The sequence below is a fragment of the Zalophus californianus genome, chromosome 4 (assembly GCF_009762305.2).
Source record: "Zalophus californianus isolate mZalCal1 chromosome 4, mZalCal1.pri.v2, whole genome shotgun sequence".
NCBI lineage: Eukaryota > Metazoa > Chordata > Mammalia > Carnivora > Otariidae > Zalophus > Zalophus californianus.
The window spans coordinates 41,292,295-41,309,167 of record NC_045598.1 but is presented as its reverse complement, the minus strand read 5'-3'; the positions used below and the strand labels follow the sequence as shown (position 1 = coordinate 41,309,167).

The 16,873-nt window shown below is 36.3% G+C and overlaps 1 protein-coding gene across 7 annotated transcripts in view; it reads right to left on the bottom strand.

The window, feature by feature from the left end:
• OSBPL9 (oxysterol binding protein like 9) overlaps positions 1-16,873 on the bottom strand; it is a 176,468-nt gene that overhangs the window by 28,662 nt on the left and 130,933 nt on the right. For 4 of the 7 annotated variants that reach the window (XM_027610399.2, XM_027610418.2, XM_027610453.2 and 1 more), the window contains 4 exons: positions 15,837-15,866; positions 14,939-14,989; positions 5,538-5,576; positions 1,515-1,605 (listed from right to left, as the gene is read on the bottom strand). In XM_027610399.2, the coding sequence (XP_027466200.1) occupies positions 1,515-1,605; positions 5,538-5,576; positions 14,939-14,989; positions 15,837-15,866 (211 nt within the window). The remainder of the gene's footprint in view (positions 1-1,514; positions 1,606-5,537; positions 5,577-14,938; positions 14,990-15,836; positions 15,867-16,873) is intronic. The other 3 variants (XM_027610410.2, XM_027610428.2, XM_027610445.2) reach the window with 1 other exon arrangement.

Here is a 16,873-nt window from a genome sequence, read left to right as displayed (position 1 = left end):
CTATCCCCTTTAAACTCAATGGTGATATGCTACCAAGTACTAAGACATTAGGCAGGATATCAAGAGACTAGTCAAGGTAGGCTAAAACCTCAGTAAAAATGCTCTATAAAACTAGCAAACACTTCTGATGATAAAGTCTTTCTAAGCATCAAACCACATAAAGTCATTTTAAAATGGGGAACATGGGGCGTCTGGATGGCTCAGTTGGTTGAGCGTCCCACTCTGGATTTCGGCTCAGGTCTGGTCTCAGGGTCATGGAATCGAGCCCTGCACTGGGGCTCTGCGCACACTGGGGAGTCTGCTTGAGATTCTTTCCCTCTCCCTCTTGCGCACATGCCCATGCTCTCTAAAATAAATAAATCTTTAGGGATGCCTGGGTGACTCAGCAGATTATGCATCTGCCTTCGGCTCAGGTCATGATCCCAGAGTCCTGGGATCAAGTCCCTTTTAGGCTCCTTGCTCAGCAGGGAGCCTGCTTCTCCCTTTGCCTACCGTTGCCCCTGCTTAGGCGCTCGTGCACTCTCTCTCACAAATAAATCTTAAAAATAAATAAATCTTAAATAAAATAAAATAAAATGGCGCACAGTAGTACTTCCTCTTTAGCCCCACTAGATACTAAGCTCCTTCTCTTAAGGAATCAAAATTCACAAAAGGATTTCACATACTTTTTAAGTATTTTTAAAGGGATTTTTTTGTTACAATTTCTGACTTAACTACGTTGGATGCAATAAAAAGTAAAGGATTTCGTACACATGGGTGTTGTCCCTAAACCTTCCTTTGCTAGTTTAAAAAACAAAACAAAAACACAAAAAAACCTACAGATTACTCTATACTTAAAAATAGGTCTTTCTAATTGGTAGGCATCACAAATTTCACCCTTACCTTCCATTACCTTAGGGTCCACCATTAGAAGAAACCATTTGTATTCTTCATAGCTATAAAAAATACCCCCAATAGAAAGTTCCTGGATTACCTTCAAGTAGGTCAATGTAATTAAGCTTTCTTTGGTAGCATGAATCCAGGGTCATAGGATTCTGTCCCACCAGTTACTCCAAGTCTCAGTAACCTTTTCCTTCCATCTCACTTTGAAAACCAAAAGCTCTTTCACTGTATTAAAAAATCCCCAATACCAAAAATATTATCTTTTTCCAGTTCATTTTCTGCTGTGCCATTTTTTTGTGATTCCATTTACTTATTGAAAAACAAAACCAGGGGCGCATGGGTGCCTCAGTTGGCTAAGCGTCTGCTTTCAGCTCAGGTCATGATCCCAAGGTCTTAGGATTGAGCCCCACATTGGGCTACCTGCTTGGTAGGAAGCCTGCTTCTCCCTCTCCCTCTGCGCTGCCCCTGCTTGTGCTCTCTCACTCTCTCTGCCAAATAAATAAATAAAATCTTAAAAATAAAACAAACAACAAAAAAACCCCAAAAACGAGCCCTTCAAGATTACTATGATGGCTACACAAATTAAGTTTTTTCTAATCAATGAATCTGAAACATTTTTGCAAATACCATACCTGGAGGTAAGACAGTCTGGGTAGGCATTGTGTTGATCACAGGTTCCAGGGGACTAGGCTGATATATTGCATCTACAGGATTAATAGTACTCTGAGATAAAGAAACACAGTATAGTAAATTAATTAAATGCCCTTCCAGTACTGACCCTCCCAAATGTACGAAATGCCCACATTTCTGACAGCAAAGTCCTGAGGGTAGCTATATAGATATGCTGATCAAAATGCAAAGAGGAAATGAAATTCATTTATGATATAGAAGTCTAAGAGTTTCTTAAAAAAACAACATAGTAAGGAGGGAAAATGAAAGAATTTGTCAAACAGAAAGATAAAGCTAAATGTAAAAACCTGCAAAGAGTTATAAAATGGTGTGGGAAAATTTCGGGAATCCAAAATAGTAACTTCTCAATTCACCACAAATAATGTTTCTCTATCGAAGTTAGAGAGAAATGCTCTCTCTTACTTTGGTGTTATTAAACATTACAACTACAACTGGTAAATATACCTGCACGACTAGGATTTCATCTTTCCATCTCACACTACTGCCACCTTCTATCACTGTGTACACAATGTACAGGCACCTAGTTTTACAGTCACTAAAGGCAAAGAGATGTATCTTCTAATTGGGGGATGCAGGGAAGGAGGCTTTCTTTTTGAGAATTTAGAAAAAAAAATAAATATGTAGCTACAATTTTAGAGAGAAAAAAAGTCTAGGTCTTTCTGATTTCAAGCCAAGAACTTATTCTGCCAGCATGAGGACATTTTTAAAAACAAGACTCCAGGGGCGCCTGGGTGGCTCAGTCGTTAAGCATCGGCCTTCCGCTCAGGTCATGATCCCAGGGTGCTGGGATCGAGCCCCGCATTGGGCACCCTATGCAGCAGGAAGCCTGCTTCTCCCTCTCCTGCTCCTCCTGCCTGTGTTCCCTCTCTCGCTGACTCTGTCAAATAAATAAAATCTTTTAAAAAAATAAATAAAAATAAAAACAAGACTCTATATACTGATGCTTTTTTACTTGGAGGAGGGCAGCTTTAAACTAAGGTCTTTGCCAGAGTAAAGTTTAGATCTATCATTTAGAAGACTATACCGGATAAAACCCAAGAAATAAAATTTTAAGTTCTTTACTTTTCCTTGATCCAGAAAATGTCAAATATGTATTTGGGAAGGCTTATAACAGAAAATACTGAAACAGATTTAGAAGAGAAATACTTTACTGATGAATGAACCCCAAAAGTATTCATAAAAAAGTTAGAAACCCTAGCAATGGAAACTGAGTTAAGGGGAAAGTTTTTATAGCATTCTCATTTAATTCAAATTTTTTTCCTTAAGCCCCCTCTCTGCATAAACATTAAAAATCGCTAAATCAGATTTTTTTTTTTTTAAGATTTAATTTATTTATTTGACAGAGAGACACAGCGAGAGAGGGAACACAAGCAGGGGGAGCGGGAGAGGGAGAAGCAGGCTTCCTGCTGTGCAGGGAGGCTGATGCGGGGCTCGATCCCAGGACCCTGGGACCATGACCCGAGCCGAAGGCAGACGCCCAATGACTGAGCCACCCGGGCGCCCCTAAATCAGATCTCTTAAATCAACTGATTTGAGCACAGGAATTCCGATGCTCATCACGACAATAGTCTACTGACTATAAATATTTTAACAGGAAAATAAAGGACACTTAGAGAAGAGACCCTGAAAACAATCACTAATAATAAAAACCCTAATAAAATGAAGTAGGGAAGGTTCTGAAGTACTGGGAAGAGCATACGTAAAACAGACTAGGAATTTTAATTCTGGCAAGGATTTGGCAAGTCTTTTATCTACTGTGGTCCTCACTTTCCCAGCGTGTAAAATATGTCTGGATTATATGTTCTATAGGGGCTTTTTGGTTATTACTTTATGATTCTTATCTTCAGAACCTAGACCAGGAGATGGTAACTAAACAAATGTCTCAAACAAGTCGTGCAGCTGTAAATTCCTTGTTTTTACCTAATGGTTTTCTCCAAAGAACTCCAAGTACTTTACAAAGGCAAAATCCCACCATTAATATTGATCCATGGGAAGGAGAGTATGTCACCTCTTTATCCTTACCTTTTATATAAGAAAAATTATTGAAGAGAATAAGAAATAACTTCGGTAAAAGGGACCAGTAGAATTCTATCTTTTGAATGTAATCTTTTGTTTTCCAGATGAAATGTTCTGAAGACTAATCTTGTCTTTTAGATTTTTGCATGTATATTAAAAGTACCAGATATCTTTTGTTGCTTGCTGTTAACAGAAAATATAACTACTCCATAATTATCTACGGTCCTTGTTCAATCAATTTCAGGCTAAAATTACATTCTACACCTTGCTTTGAAAATGAATATGAACTTCAGAAGCACAAATAAATGATAATCCTTAGCTCTAACCAGTTGTACCATTAATAACATTCTGCAAAATATAAATTATATATACATGCATTTATGTATAGCTACCATTTATTGATTCTGTGCTCATCCTGTACCTTACAACAATGTTCTGAGGTAGATCTAGCTACCTTTCTTTAAAGTTGAAGAAACTAAGGCTCAAAGGTCAAATAACCTGCCTAAGATCATAGCTATTGAGTAGCAGGGCCAGGTTCTAGCTGTGTGGGTCTAAGATTTAAACCATGAACGTTTCCTTTCTTTTTTAAAAATAAAAACTCTTAAGGAAAAATGCTACAGTCCTGATCAAATGATTCAAGTATGATTGTTTTCTACAGGTTTAGATTTTCTGTAAGTATAAACTTTCTAGATGTTTTTAATTGCAAATGGCCAAACATTTTTGGTATGCTTTATAAAACTGCCAATTTTTTAACATAATAAAAAGTACTAATTTTGTTTTGAGGAATGAGAGAGAAAAATAATTGCCAACATGATTTTTCTTAGGATCTTTGGGGACCATGACATGCTAGACAACATATATAGTCCTTTTCCATGAGGTTTACAATCTTAACTGATAGCCCAGGAAGACATACTACATTATATTACATTGTATTTAGACCACATAACTATATTATCACCATAGCTCAAATTCTGAACTCGCACTGTGAAAAGACAGATAAAAATTCCAACATCTTTAATTCAAATTTTAAAAATGCTTCTCTTATCTCTGGCTTCTTAAGAAATATGCAAACAACATCGATATTTAACTTTTTTTCATTTTAAACCAACTACAAAGATAACATGCTTATCCTTTCAAGTATAATCATGAGATGGTTTTGAAGATTTTGAAGAGTTTCCAGATCTCAGACAAGCTGGCATCTGTAAAGTCTTGGGACAAAAAAAGGGGCTGCATCCTGCTTTAGAAATACAATCTAAAACAGAAGTCACTCAGTTACCATAAAAACAGGGTTGCTCCACCTACAAATCTTCAAATTCTAACTTTTATTTCCAGATGGGAAATACCAACAATAAAATTTTCTTTTCTTTTTAAAGGAGAAGTTGAATCTAAGGGAAGAGTAAAAAGCTGAGGAGGAGGAAAGAATAAGAAAATGGCTGTAAATGAAAGAATTCATGCTGCAATTTGTTCTAATAAAAACACAATATATACCACAGTAGCAATGATAGTTAACAAACAAAATCTAAAAATAAAATAGAAACCGATACACATTAAATAGACTAAGATAGGTTTCAATACTGAATCCCTCCCCTTCTGCTTTCATCTGAGAAAAAAAGAAGTTTGACAAGAAATATAGCATTGTGAGTTATGCCTTAGTCATAAAAGCTGTATTTTCACACCATGATTAACCCTTCATGTTAACACATGCAAAGTGATTCAATCTGAACCAACACTTAGAAAAATTTTAACATCTTCCCTGCAAATGATTGCTGAAAGAAGGGCAATTTTAGAAGCTTAAGGAAAATTGCAAGAGTCAACAACAAAAAGCAGTGAGTAGGTGAAAAAGAGGAATTTGTGTTGAAAAATGAGTAGAAGTTCAGCCTTCTCCTGACATGACTGGTTATAATGCTCTGCAGAAGTAAAGGGAAACAAAAAGATTAGATTAAACTTACTATAATTCCATCTGCGTGCTTCTCCGCATTACACTGGTCCTTAAGGAAAAATGTTAAAAATATTAACTTCATTCTTTTATTTAAGTAAGTCCTTGTGTACTTTCTTCCCTATTATGAAAGCTTATTCTACTAGTAACAATGTTAGAAAACTATTTCTCGGTTTCTATTGAGATTATAATTCCATCTGTACATTGCTAGCCAAACGTAATTCTATCACTGGCTACACAACCACCACCACCAACAGCATGGCAATTGTTTTTTTTATACAGGCAGTTAATTAAATTCATTATGAATATCTTATGGAACTGTGTAGTCATATCAGTACTATTAACAGCAGATATACTAATTTAGGATTGAAGACCCTGAATATTTCTGGGTTTAATTTTATAGTAAATTATGCCAACTACCCACAACCCCCAAACTCTCACTGCATTTTAAAGGTATAAGAATCATATACCCTTAAAATCTTGGGAGAGACACTATTTCCCATATTCTGGCTGCAGGCCCCAGAATTACACTTTTCTCAATAGATGGTTCGATTTTTGTTTTAGTAAATGTAATCACTGATCCATGGAATGACACAGGAATTAGCACTTAACTGCCGGACAAATATTTTGCATTTATTATTCCACTTATTTCACCAACAACTTGATAAAGTAGATACTATTATTACTCCTACTGGACATATGAGAAAATTGAGACAGATAGAGGGTGGGGAGCCCTATCCTAAAGGATTCTATTAGTCTGGCTTCAGAACTCATGTTCTTAATATGTTATTTTGCCTTGCTTCTCCAAGGATGTACTTCAGGAAGAAGGTGGTGGAAAGTTATCAACACATATTCATTTCTGTCATTATAACCCACCTATTTGTATTATGTTTAAAGTTCTAGCTCCATACTATCAGGAAGTTTTAAAGTTTTAACAGAAACCAATATTTGGTCTTGGTTTTAAACATAATGGCCGGGGCGCCTGGGTGGCTCAGTCGTTAAGTGTCTGCCTTCGGCTCAAGTCATGATCCCAGGGTCCTGGGATCGAGCCCCGCATCGGGCTCCCTGCTCGGTGGGAAGCCTGCTTCTCCTTCTCCCACTCCCCCTGCTTGTGTTCCCTCTCTCACTGTGTCTCTGTCAAATAAATCTTTAAAAAAAAAACACAAAAAACATAATGGCCAAGTTATATCTCATTTATATCTATAAATTTTTCTTTAACCACTGAGTTTACTCAGAAATCTACACATTCAAGGGTCAACCAAGAGCAAGTGAAGATTTGGGAATATATTTTTTTAAGTGCAGGTACAGAAAAGCATTAACATAGCAGGCCTATCTGCCTGCAAAGTTGGCCTTTGGCTAATGACTAGGAACTTGAACTTTGGGAGGGTCCCCATCACTCTATCTGATAAGAGTGGCTCACTGTGCCTAAACTGTTTAAGTAAATAATATGGTTTATGTTAACAACCAGCTTTCCTTCTGGAAGTCTGGAATCTTGATAAATGCTAGCTAGAGAGTGCTTACATGACAAGGCCCCAACAAAAACTGAGGGTGTTGAGTCTTCAATGAGCTTCCTGGGTAGACAAAATTTTATTTTATTTTTTTTTAAGATTTTATTTATTTATTTGAGGCAGAGAGAGGGAGGGAGAGAACACAAGGCAGGGAGAAGGGGCAGAGGGAGAGGGCTAAGCAGACTCCCCACTAAGCAGAGAACCCATGTGGGGCTTGATCCCAGGACTCTTAGATCATGACCTGAGCAGAAGGCAGAGGCTTAACCAACTGAGCCACCCAGGTGCCCCCAAATTTCACATATATTGTCACAATTTGTTGCTGGAGGAAGTAAGCACATTCTACATGAGTCTGGAAGAAGACACTTCGAAGTTTGTGCTGGTTTCCTCTGGATTTTGCCCCACGTGCCTTTTCCCTTTGCTGATTTTGCTTTGGATCCTTTGTTCTAATAAAGTGTAGCTATGAATATGACTATACACTAGGTCCTTGACAATAACTGCATTTTGTTAACTGTGTAATTCATGATGGGGTTTCCCCTTATTTGCAAAATTAACTATATATTTAGAATATCCAAAGTTTCAGTTAATTCTTAATAGAGATAGTTGAAAATAAATTGAGAAAGAGAAATTAAAAATTTCTTGCACAGATGACATTTTAACTTAATTCTGGCCTTCCCCTATTAATTTCTAAATATTACATTGATTTTCCCAAGGATTTCTTGGAAAGAAATATTACATAACATGTGATAGATTAAATTTTCCAGAAATGGCCCCCAAAAGAGGTAGAGTTCATGTCCCTTACCCAAAACCTAGGCAGGCCTTTGTGACGGTCTCTACCAGTAAGTACAGCAGAAGTGACTGTATGTGATTTCTACGACTAGGTCATGGAAATGTCACAAACTTTCACTTTGTTTTCTAGGAACCCAACCACCATACTGTGAGAAAATCCAAGCAGCTGCAAAGAGGACTATTATGGAGAAGAATTTAGGCCCTCAGTCCAACTTTCCAGGCATGTGAGTGAGCCACCTTGAAAGTGGATCCTCTAGCCCTGCATCAAGTCATTACTGGTGACATTTCATGAAACCGAAACAAGTCATGAGGTCTACCCAAACTGCATATTTGCGAGAATTTAAATGACTGTTGCTATTTTAAGACCCTCAGTTTAGACTGGTTTGTTATGCAGTGATTGATTACTGGTATACCGCATTATATATGTATATTATCTAAGAAAGCAACCACTTTTAATTCTGGTATAATTTAAAATAAATTTCAGTATCTGACAAACTTTTCCCCCAAAATGTTCTCACTTAATAATGTATGCTAAGAGTATTTTAAATCAGGGTTCATTATTTTTAACTGTTGTGGTCTTTTAAGGCAGAATCAAATCATAGACTATTAAATGCCTTCCTATCAACCCATTCCCACCACATACTTTAGGGATTTTGTTCTACTACCTAAGCTACATTCATCCCCTCCCCGCTCCCACTTCCATCTTTCTTTTTAAAAATTGTAAGTATACCATAAGTGGCCTTTAATCAAGGTCAGTTAAAGCTAAATCTCAAGTATTACTGAACTAGAGATTTGATTGAATTCAATATGAATTATTTTAATGAAACAAAGAAAAGGTCTAATGCTACTTCCCACTTAAATTATACTGTATTTTTAGGTGGTTATAAATCCCTCATTTCTTAATACAAAGGCTAGTTTCTTCTCAGAACATACCAGCATGACCGAGATCTATAAATCTGAAAATGAACAAAAACATCAGCACAACATAATTTGGGAATACTTCTGGCCAGAACTACAGACTCTAATATTTTTAAAACCATGCCTACTAAGAAAATACATGAAATATATCTCTCTAATAAGGCAATGCAGTCCAGTAAAAGCTCCCTTAATTATGGATCAATACACTTACTAATTATATGCAACAAAAAATAAACATGCTAATTCAAGTTTGATGAGATTCAACAAATGAGGCTGGGACGACTGGATATCCACATGCAGAAAAATAAATTTAGACCCCTACCTCACACCACAAAGATGAATGCAAATATGAGCTAAAACTTCAAACTCAAAACACAGGAATAAATCTTTGTGATCTAGGATTAGGCAATGACTTCTCAGATAAGCCACCAAAGGCACAAACAATAGAAGATTAATAAACAGAATTTCATCAAAAATAAAAATATGCATGTTTCTCAGGATGCTATCAAGAAAGTGAAGACAACCCACAAACTTGAAGAAAAATATGCAAATTATATGTCTGAAAAGGATTTGTATTTAGAACATTTGTATTCACTCCTACAACTCAACAAGATTAAAAAGAATCCAACTAAAAAATGGGCAAAGAATGTGAATAGACGAGAATGGCTACAACCAAAAAGACAATCACAGGCGTGATCTCATCATATTCACAAGTTCTGTGGATTATTTAACTGTAGTTGACAATGTTACATTAGTTTCAGGTGTACAACACAGTGATTCGACAAGTCTATACGTTATGCTATGCTTACCACAAGTGCAACTACCATTTATCACCATACTATTACAATACCACTGAGTACATTCCATTCCCTGTACTGTACTTTTCATCCCCATGACTTACTCATTCCATAACCAAAAGCCTACTTCCTCCCACTCCCCTTCACCCATTTTGCCCACTCCCCTCATTTCCCCTCCTCTCTGGCAACCACCAGCTGTTTTCTCCATTTATGGGTCTGTTTCTGTTTTTGTCTGTTCATTTGTTATTCAGATTCCACATAAGTGAAATCACATGATATTTACAGCTGACTGTAAGACAGAAACATTATTCAGGTGGATCTGATCTAATCTCATGAGCCATTAAAAGTAGAGAGCTTTCCCTGCCTAGTAGAAGAGAAGGTCAGAAATGTGAACCATGAGAAGGATATGACGTGCCACTGCTGGCTTTGCAGATGGAGGGAGTCTGTGCAAGGACCAGAGAGAGGCCTTCAATGGCTCACACGAAGTTTTAGCCAACAACTAGCAAGGAAATGGGGACCTTGGTCCTACAACAAAGATCTGAATTCTGCTAACAACCTGAATGCACCTGGAAGTGGATTCTTTCCCAGAGCCTCCAGACAGTTCAACCTCTCTAGAACCTTAATTTGGGCCTTGTGATATCCTTAAGCATAGAATCCAGCCCAGTCACTTTAGAGTCTGATCTATAGAACTGTGAGCTTATAAAGGCGTGCTGTTGTAAGCCACTTAAAAAAAAAAAAAAAAAAAAAGGAGAATCACAAATACTGGTAAGGATGTGGAGAAAATGGAATTGTAACACACTGTGAGAATGTAAAATGGTGTAGGTGCTTTGAAAAGTAGTTTAGCAGTTTCTAAAAAAGACACAGAGTTACTGTATGACCCTGTTAATGCCACTTCCATGCATAAGTTAAAAGAAATGGAAACATACCTCCACACAAAACCATTCTAATGCACACATTCATTGCAGCATTATTCCTAACAGCCAAAAAAAAAAAAAAAAAGGAAACAACGCAAATGTTCATCAACTGATGAATAAACAAAATGTGGTATACCCATTCAAAAGACTATTCTTCAGAAATGAAAAGGAATTAAGTCCTGATACATGCTACAATATGAATGAGCCTTGAAAACATTATGCTAAGTGAAAGAAGCCAGTCACAAAAGACCACATACTGTGGGATCCTAATTACATGAAATGTCCAGAATAGGCAAATCTAGAAACAGAACAGTGGATGCCAGGGATTGGAGGAAGAACAGGGGCAACAGTAGCAAGGGAAAGATGAATAGGGAATGACTGCTTAATAGATACAATATTTCTTCTTGTGGTGATAAAAATGTACTATAATTTGATTATAGTGATGACTGTACAACTTTGTAAATATACCAAAAACCACTGAAATGTACACTTTAAATGAGTGAATTTTATGATATGTAAATTAGTATCAATAAACCTGTTTTATTAAAAGTCTAATGAGAAATTTAAAAACACTTATGAAAACAAAAACTCTTATGAAGGAAAATGTTCTGGGGAGAGAACCTACAATCCAAAGACAACTTAAATATACAATCTACTTTGAAAGGATAACCTAGACCTGTACTGTCCAGTTTGGGAGCTACTAGTCACATGTGGCTATTAAGCACTTGAAATGTGGCTGGTTCAAAGTGTAAAATACACCCAAGATACTGAAAACTTAGTTAAAAAAAAAAAAAAAAAAGACAATGAAGTTTCTCATTAATGAATTTTTACGTTGCTTATGTTGAAATGATTTTGGATATACTGGGTTAAATAAAATACATTATTAATTTCACTTGCTTATTTGAGTTGTGGCATATAGGTCTTATCACCTAATTTTGATAAGGAACTGGTCAAGTCCTCAGATGTAGGGGCCTCCCAGATTATTTCTGCTCTATTCCATCTCCCCCACCTTCCTCTGCAGTTTCTCATGAAACGCCAACTGTCTCTATCTATGGTATAAAGAATGAAGTCTTCTGAACTAACAGAACTTACCTGAAAATCCTACTAACCAAGTGATGCCCAAACTTTGCTACATATTACAACCACCTGGGAGTTTAAAATCCCAAAGCCCAGGTGACAACCCATAGCAATTACCACACAATATCTGGGAGTGGGAGCCAGGCATAAGACTTGTTAAAGATCCTTAGGTGATTCCAGTGAGTAGCAAAGTTTGGGAACCAAGGCATTAATCATTTAGACAGGAGGGGAACTTCTGGTAGTGAATCAAAATTAAAGAATCAAAACTGGAAGGGGTTTAAAATCCTATCTATAACATGCTGCCTCTAAGAAGCTAATATTAAATTACTCCAAACTACAAAGATATCAAATTCGCCATCTTCTTATATCCCTTTGGGGTCTCAGGTGGCAATCTCTCAAAGTAGCTGATTTCAATATTTTATTAACCTGTCAATGAAGAATAATCCTCCAAAATGACTAATAATTTATATTCCCATTAGTATTAGAAGTTCTGCCATGTTTACCAACAGCAGAACAGAGAGATGGCTAAATAAAAAAATCATAAAGTGGAAACACTAAACTATTGAAAGTTATGTATTAGAAACATCCATTCAAAATTTACAATTATCAGGTCCCTACCATGTGGCAGGCAACTGTTCTAGACACTGAGGATACAGTGGTGTTATAGAGTGAATATTTGTGTGTCTCCACCCACCACCGCCAAATTCAAAAGAAGCCCTAACCCTAAGATGGCTAGGAGATGGGGCCTCTAATGAAGTAAATTATGGTTTAATAAGGTCCTAAAGATGGAGCCCTGACCTAGTACGTGTCCTTATATCAGAGAGCTCTTCTCACCTTCTCCCTACTGTCCCTGTCCCTTCCATCTCCTCCTCCCCACTCCCTCCCTCTTTTCTCTCTCTGTTCTTTGTGCACATACCAACGAAAGGCCACATGAGGACATACTGAGAAGGTGGCTGTCTACAAGTTAAAAAGGGTCCTCACAGGAAACCAAATTGGTAGGAACCTTGATCTTGAACTTCTAGCTTCCAAAACTGCGAGAAAATAAATTTCTTTTGTTTACGCCACCCAGTCTGTGGTGGTTTGTTGGGGCAGCCCAAGCAGACTAATACAATGGCAAATAAGACAAAGTCCTTAAGGAGATTATAAACCAGGTGCTAGAGAGACAATAAACAAGATATCGTGTAATTCTAGCTAGTGATGCAAGCCATGAAGAAAAAAACACAAATGAGAGATTAGAGATTATTTTAGATAGAGTGGTCAGGAAGGTCTCTTCAAAGAGATTTCATGTGGGCAGAAATCTGAATAAAGTGAGGGGGTGAGTCCTGGAAATCTGGGGTAAGTTCCTTCTAGGCAGCGGGGAAAGCAAATACAAATCTCTGAAGCAGAAAAAGTCTGGCCTGTCTGTGAAAAAGAGAACAAGCCAGTATTGTTGGAGTAGTGTGATCAAGTGAGGGTTGATGAGGTGAGAGAGTAGTGATGGTTCAAGTGATGTAAGTTATTGTAAATAGTTTAGATTGCGTTCCAAAGGAGATGGGAAACCATTTAGTGGGATTTGAGCAGGTGAGTGAAATGGTATGATTTACATTTAAAGATACACACAAAGTTCATATAGAGTACATATATAATTTAAGGGATAGTATTTGAACATAAAAGCCTTAATAAAACTTCCTTCTGGAAAAAATTAAAAAGCCAAACTCCATTTACTTAATCTATGTTACCTGTTCTGAAGGACCTTGAAATGTAAGTCTATCAAGCTGGGCTAAGATAAACAGAGAGGTAGGAGGTATAGACTAAAGAGCAGAAACTTCTAGGGGCGCCTGGCTGGCTCAGTCGGTGGAGCACATGGCTCTTGATATCAGGGTTGTGAGTTCGAGCCCCCATGTTGGGTGTAGAGATTACTTCAAAAATAAAAAAAATCTTAAAAAAAATAGTAGAAACTTCTAAAAAGGAGTATTAGTAATTTGAATTCTAACTCATTCCAAAGGTAGAACACCAAAAATACTCTTGATGGGTAGCTAAAAGGTGAGCTCCTGAAAGAGGCTTGTTGCCTTGTTTTACAACTATCTAAAGTCTTAAATGATTGTAGAGGTTATCCAAACCAGTCTAAACACTACCAGCTCTTCTACTTCCTCAATCTTCCAGAGAAGGCAGTGTGAATCCATAAAATACCTACCTATTCACATCGAGCAAGGTGTAGTTTACTGGTTATCCATACACTGTAGAGGCTTTTGGGTAACAGTAGGTGACCAAACCACCCATAAAATTTCTCAGTCAAGAAGAACAAAAACCTTACCATCTCTTTTACGCCTCCAACCCTATCCTCCCTTTAGAATATATTCTGATCCACAAAAGTAGATGAAAAATTTAGACACACAAACACAGGAAATGAGGCATAGTGGGAAAACAAACAAAACACCTAGAAAGTGAACACAAGCCCTTAAGTTCTGACACTTTAATATATTGAATCTAGCCTCAAAAGAAAATGACATTGCCCTCCTTTAACTTATATGCCGAATATCCTTCCTATCTAAGCACAAATAGACTGTCCTATATAACTGTATCATTAACAATACTAGGTAAAAAGTGACCATTATCAGGCAAATACATGCAACTGAATAAGTAAAATAGACCAGTAATTAAAAATCCATGCAAACATCACTCCCAATAGTGGCTACTGAATTGCCTGCTAGCCACTGGCTAGAAATACAGAGGTACAGTCAGTAGAAATACAGAGGTACAGTCAGTAGAAATATAGGGGGGGAATTTTAATTCTTCTTTTCAAACACTAAAATGCTTATTTCTCAAAATACCAAGCAATCAAACTGACATTTAAGTTGAATACACCAAAATTTTTCAGAAAAGCAGGCACAATAACCATGAAATTTTTACCGTACCACAATAATTCAAAATACATATTATTGCATGAATAAGAATAGCAATTTAAAGTAGCGGTTCACTAATGTAGTTTAGTAACAGAAAAAAAACTACAACAGAATTAAATATATATATATCTTTATTATATTCCTTATTATGGATGAGAAAAAGAACTCTTGCTAAAATTTAATTCCTTTTCTCCTAAGAAAAACTTTTCTGTGAAAGGTTTTGCAAGATATGTCCTTGCTCCAAGCAGTGATAATGGATAAAAAGGAAGGAAGGGGTGAGTCATTCAAACAATTCTCCCCTCTTTCCCAGTCACTGTATCAGAAATTACCTTCTCAAAAAAAGGCACATGCTGCTAAGGTTAATATCTAAATACACTGAACCTAGTTGTTCAATAGTACCAGGAACCCCACAATACAACTTATTGGAGGAAGGTACATATTTCACAACCAAGTTTCCTGGCTGTTAAAGAGAAATGCCATTATAATTTTTACATCTCATTAAATGAAAGTAATCAAAGTAAAATTTACTTACTTTAGCAATCTGCAGCAACACAATGCAGTGTTTAATTGATTCTACCATGCTCTATAAAAACAGAACACTGATTTTAGGATCTTGCACCAAATAAAATGGTCATGACATTAAAGCTTAAAATATAAAAATAAAAATAAAAAAATAAAAATCAGTTCAGATGTACAGGATTTAAGTCTATACTACACAAGAAATACCCTCTCTGGATTCCAGTGGGTTCTAATATACTGACAGTGTTAGATGAAGTTATCATAAGCAATTCTATCATTAAAGAATGCCAAAAAATTGTTAATTTGTACTGAATAACATTCTAAATGGTTTTTCAACACTTCAAACAGAAAAAGATGTGAGTCTGATTAATTTCCAAATTCTTAGATCAATAGCAGACAATCCCAGTGTAAATTTCTAAAATATCTAATTCAAGACTTTTAAGGAATTATGAGGAGTAAAGAATCCTATCACAATATGGTGAACCCAGAATATTACTACTTTGCCTGTTTTTAAAACTGCTCTTGTCAAAATACAAATCTTATTAGTAGCCTATTATATAATGTGAGAAGGCCAGTACATCAGAAAACATGAATCACAATATATTTTAATTATAAAAAAGAGACATTGTGCATGGATGGTATCTTTTAACCAAGGATCTTAAGACAGATAAGATCAGAAACAGGTAAAATGGTACACGAAGTGATTTTTAATTAGAAGGATTATTCAAGTCCCTTTATATCCTTTAGAAAATAATAAAATTCTTAAACACCCTTGTAAAAATTTATAAAAATTAAAATCTCAACTGCTCTTAATAGAGCAATTTATTAATTTAAGCAACAGCTTAAAATAGAAATGACATTTTAAAGCACTTTCTAATGCAAAGCCAGAGTTTACCAAACATATAACTTACATTTGTTGTCTCTTTGAGAGTTTCAATTTTCTGTGAAAAATGGTAAGTTTAAACAAATAATCAGAAGCACAAAGAAGTATCATTGCTGTTTTTTACTAGTCATTTAAAGAATTTTACCAAAATGTACTCTTTACTCTAAGTGAGTGCAGGCAACTGGGAAGGGAGTACTTTCTGTTATACTTTTTAAAACTTAAACATTTAAATAAAAAATTCATTTTATGGATTATGTCCTCAAATAAGATTCATATGATTCAAGATTTCTAAGAATAACACAAAACATTATTCCTTATATGAAAAAAGTTGTCTTTTTTATAGACTGATTTTATTTTTTTATTAAAAATATTTTTATTAACATATAATGCATATTTGTTTCAGGAGTACAGGTCTGTGATTCATCAGTCTTACATATTCACAGCACTCACCATAGCACATACCCTCCCCAATGTCCATCACCTAGCCACCCATTCCTCCCACCGCCCTCCACTTCAGTAACCCTCAGTTTGTTTCCTGAGATTAAGAGTCTCTTATGGTTTGTCTCCCTCTCTGGTTTCATCTTATTTCATTTTTCCCTCCCTTCCCCTATGATCCTCTGTCTTGTTTCTCAAATTTCTCGTATCAGTAAGATCATACAATACTTGTCTTTCTCTGACTGACTTACTTCGCTTAGCATAATAACACTCTAGTTCCATCCACGTCATTGCAAATGGCAAATTTCATATTTTTTTGATGGCTGCATAATATCCATTGTGTGTGTGTTGTGTGTGTGTATACACACACACAACACACACACACCACATCTTCTTTATCCATTCATCTGTTGATGGACATCTTGGCTCTTTCCATAGTTTGGCTACTGTGGACACTGATGCTATAAACATTGGGGTACACGTGCCCCTTCAGATCATTACATTTGTATCTTTGGGGTAAATACCCAGTAGTAGGGTCGTAGGGTAGCTCTATTTTCAACTTTTTGAGGAACCTCCACACTGTTTTCCAGAGTGGCTGCACCAGCTTGCATTCCCACCAACACTGTAGGA